Source organism: Onychomys torridus, chromosome 21 (assembly GCF_903995425.1).
Source record: "Onychomys torridus chromosome 21, mOncTor1.1, whole genome shotgun sequence".
Lineage (NCBI taxonomy): Eukaryota > Metazoa > Chordata > Mammalia > Rodentia > Cricetidae > Onychomys > Onychomys torridus.
The window spans coordinates 1,297,262-1,301,219 of NC_050463.1; the positions used below are offsets into that span (position 1 = coordinate 1,297,262).

Here is a 3,958-nt window from a genome sequence, read left to right on the forward strand (position 1 = left end):
TGGACAGGGCATGCATATCCTAGGTTTGCGCCCTCGCTTCCTGGAGCATTGGGTAGATATGGGGTCCTGGGATGGGGATGTGTGTGTAAGCGCTGGAACATGCGTGCAGGAAGCATCTGGGGAAAGGAGCGGAGTTTCTAGCTGCCCACTGCCCGGGGAAAGTGTCCAGGTTATAGGGGTTGGGAACCCTATGTCTCCCGTGGCGCTTGATCGAGGCTGTGACTGCTGGCTATTGCGCAGATCTGAGGCCCAGAGTCTAGGGTTTGGAGAATCACCAAAGGAATCACACTCGCATCCGCTAGACGCGGGTTCAAGAGTGACCACGACCCTCTAGTTGCCTTTGAGTCAAGCCAATGGTTTCCCTACTGCGTGCCCACCAGCTTGCATTTTCTGTGAGCCTACAGGGGAGGTGGGGAGTCTGGGGACCAAAAGCTCAGCGGGGGTGGAACCTGCGTAGGTGCGGGGGCGGGTGGTGACATCATGGCCAGGAGCGAGGCTGCGCGGACACAGCAGACGTCAGCGGAGCCCCCCCTGGCCGCCCGCGCACGCGCTCCTGCGTCAGCGGCGCGCGGGGGCGGCCCGCAGGGAGGGAGACTGCGGAGAAGCGCGGTGCATCCCAGGCTTCGCGCGCCCTCTGCCGGCGACGGGGCGCGGGCCACGCGGTCAGCTCAGCGGCGTGCCTCCCGTCTCTTGGCACGACCTCCCCAGCACGCACCGCAGCCGGCATCATAAACTGTATTTGTTTATGTATTTACTTATATACGGGTTCCCACTGTGTAGACCTGGATGGTCTTGAACTCATGGAAGCCCCGCTAGCCTCAGCCTCCGGAGAGCTGTGGTAAACTACACCTGGCTTGTATTTGGTGTTTTTTTTAATGTACTCTGGTTCACACCTTTGGAAATAGGTTGTTACGGTGTCGTAGAACTCGGCGATCCTCCTCCATCAGCCTCCCGAGTGCTGGATTGCAGGAGTGCGTCACCACACCTGGCTGGTAGTCTAAATGTTAATTCTTCTCTCCCAGCACATTACAGGTTTGCTCCTTTTGGACGTCGAATGCATGCCAAGCGCCTCTACACTGTTCGGCACCTGTGGTCCGGCGGGCATCCTTCCAGCGTGTCCGGTTGCAGAACAGCCTAACCCAGGGCGTCGTTTGCAACCTGAAGGCGAAGGAAACTGCAATTCCCAGAATGACCCACACCGTCTAGGCCCCGCCCACTCCTTAGGCAGCATCACAGGAGGCGGTGCTAAGGCGAACTACACCTCCCAGAATGCCCAGCGCGTTCTGCCTCGCGCGCAGCCCACCGGGAATCGTAGTGCGCGCGTGCGTACTTGCGGGAACTGCGCCTCCCAGAAGGCTCCGCGCGCCGTCCTCCTCGCCCTCCCTCAAGGCCGCAGTGTGTCCGCTGTCCGCTGTCCGCCGCCGCCAGTCCGCCGTCGCTCTCGCCGCCATGCTGCCTGCCGCACTGCTTCGCCGCCCGGGCCTGCGCCGCCTGGTGCTCCAGGCGCGTGCGTACGCCGAGGCCGCCGCCGCTCCGGCCCCCGCCGCCGGGCCCGGACAGATGTCCTTCACCTTCGCCTCCCCGACGCAGGTTCGCAGCCCCCGGGGTGTGCAAGCTCGGGTTGCACGCCCACGGGCCGCACGGGCCCTGCCCCAGGACCAGGCCCCCGGAGCCCAGGCCCCACAGAGCCCGGCAGGGCTGTGCCAGCGTGCACTCGGGCTGCTCATCAGCCGGCCCCGCGCCGGATCGCCGCCCCTCCGCACTGCCCTCCGTCCCGGTCTCCTACCCCTGGAGACGGGCAAGCCGGGTCTGACGCTGGCACCGATGCCGTCGGCGTCCGGGTGCCCCCAGTGGCGGGAAGGCCCCGTCTCCGCGCCCCGGGTAAAGCCCCCTCGGTGCCCCCGCAGGTGTTCTTCGATGGCGCCAACGTGCGGCAGGTGGATGTGCCTACGCTGACCGGAGCCTTTGGCATCCTGGCGTCCCACGTCCCCACACTGCAGGTCCTGCGGCCTGGGCTGGTAGTGGTCCACGCCGAGGACGGCTCCACAACCAAGTACTTTGGTGAGTGCGGCCCAGCGTGAAGAGGCCTGGAGGAAGCAAACGGGCTTGCGCAGCTCACCCAGACCGGGGTGCACTCATCTGGGCGCAGGGTCTGAGACGGGCAGATGACCCCGGCTGGCAGAGGAAGAGGCCCGCGAGTGACTGTCGAGGACCTAGCCTCGGTCAGCTTGGGGGAGGAGGGAGCCAGTCTGAAGGGCTCCGTGCCAGGGTGGACTCCCTCCTCCAGGTCACTCCCTGATGCCATGCCGTCCCTCATACCTCACCAGTTAGTGGTGCTGAGGATGGAGCCCAGGACGCGGGGAGTGTTCCAGGCCGGGGAGTCACCCCGACCACGCCCCCACTGGGGATTCTGGGCGGGGCTCCAGCCTGACCACGCCCCAACCACCACTGTGGATTCTGGGCGGGGCTCCACCCTGACCACGCCCTCACTGGGGGTTCTGGGCGGGGCTCCACCCTGACCACGCCCCCAGCCCTCACTGGGGATTCTAGGCGGGGCTCCATTCTGGCCACGCCCCCAATCTATTTTACTTTACGTGGTGTGCGGGCGAGTACCAGGGTGGGCATGGGGGTGAGGGTGGAAAGGGTGGGTGTGTGTACACACGTGTGCGCGTGCTGCCCGGTGAGCCCTGGTTACTGCCCTGTCTCTGGTCCCCAGTGTCAGGCTTACGGCAGCTTTGGCCATACCTGGCTCCCCCGTGAGCTCATGTCCTTCTGCACACGCAGTGGTGTTTCCTTCTTTTTGTCTTGTGCTTTTCAGGGCAGGGTCTCCTGCTATAGCCCAGGCTGACTTTGAATCCCTGCTCCTCCCCTCCACCTCCTGAGTGCTGGGGCTGACAGGCTTTGCACAGCCACCTTCTGCCATGCTGAGGATTGAACCCAGGGCCTTGTGCACGCTGGGCAAGCGCGCTGCCCATGAAACCTCAGCCCAGCTCCTCCTTCACACCTGGCTGCCTCCCCGGGGGCTGGGATGAGGGGTGTGCTCACCCTGGGCTAGAGGCCATAGCACAGTCCTGGGGAGGGTCTGCTCAGGCCTTGTCTCCCCACAGTGAGCAGCGGCTCCGTCACCGTGAACGCGGACTCCTCAGTGCAGTTACTGGCCGAGGAAGCTGTAACACTGGATATGCTGGACCTAGGGGTGAGCAGGGGGGAAACTGAGGCACAGGGCGGGGGCAGGTGCTGCCCGAGAGTCCCCTGGCTAGTGGGGAGGCAGCTTGCAGGAGTGTGGGTGTTCTGCTCGGCCTGCCTGGCCCTCACCATGGCCCACTCCTGCAGACAGCCCGGGCCAACCTGGAGAAGGCGCAGTCGGAACTGGCCGGTGCAGCGGATGAGGCAGCGCGGGCCGAGATCCAGATCCGCATTGAGGCCAATGAAGCCCTGGTGAAGGCCCTGGAGTAGGCGGTGCATGTCTGACCCACGGGGAAACTGAGGCAGCTCCGGGCAGATGAAAACTGCCGTTGGTCGCTGCTGAAGTTGCCACCAGAGGGCAGCAGTGCTCCAGCTGCTGACTTAGCGTCCTGTGCCTGCCCAGGTCTTTCCCCAGCCTTCCCACGGCCTGGGATCCCCACGCCACCCCTGGAGAGCTGGCACCACTTCCCCCCAGAGCCACTGGACAGTCAGCTGGCCCCGGCCTGCCTCCATTAAACACCAGGAACCAACTGAGTGGTCTGGTTTCTGACTCTGCATAGCACAAAGCCAGGTCCCCACCCCTGCCTGGGGCTCCTGTATCCTGCCCCCCAGGGGCGCTCAGGCAGCAGTGGGCGGGTACACGTTAGCTGCTGTTGGGCTGCTGCCTGCCAGGGTGGGATGGGCAAGGGCTGAGGCCAGGGCAGGCAGTGGTGGGTGTGGCTACAGCTGCTGGCGGTGCTCAGCACCCTGACCACCAGCCAGGCAGGCCCTC

The 3,958-nt window shown here is 64.9% G+C and overlaps 1 protein-coding gene across 1 annotated transcript; it reads left to right on the plus strand.

Moving 5' to 3' along the window:
• The first annotated feature begins 1,312 nt into the window (after positions 1–1,312).
• On the plus strand, positions 1,313–3,717 carry Atp5f1d (ATP synthase F1 subunit delta). Its single transcript, XM_036170428.1, has 4 exons — positions 1,313–1,590; positions 1,908–2,061; positions 3,108–3,196; positions 3,334–3,717. The coding sequence occupies exons 1-4, from the start codon at positions 1,450–1,452 to the stop codon at positions 3,454–3,456; spliced, it is 507 nt and encodes a 168-aa protein (XP_036026321.1). The 5' UTR covers positions 1,313–1,449; the 3' UTR covers positions 3,457–3,717.
• Positions 3,718–3,958: the final 241 nt, after the last annotated feature.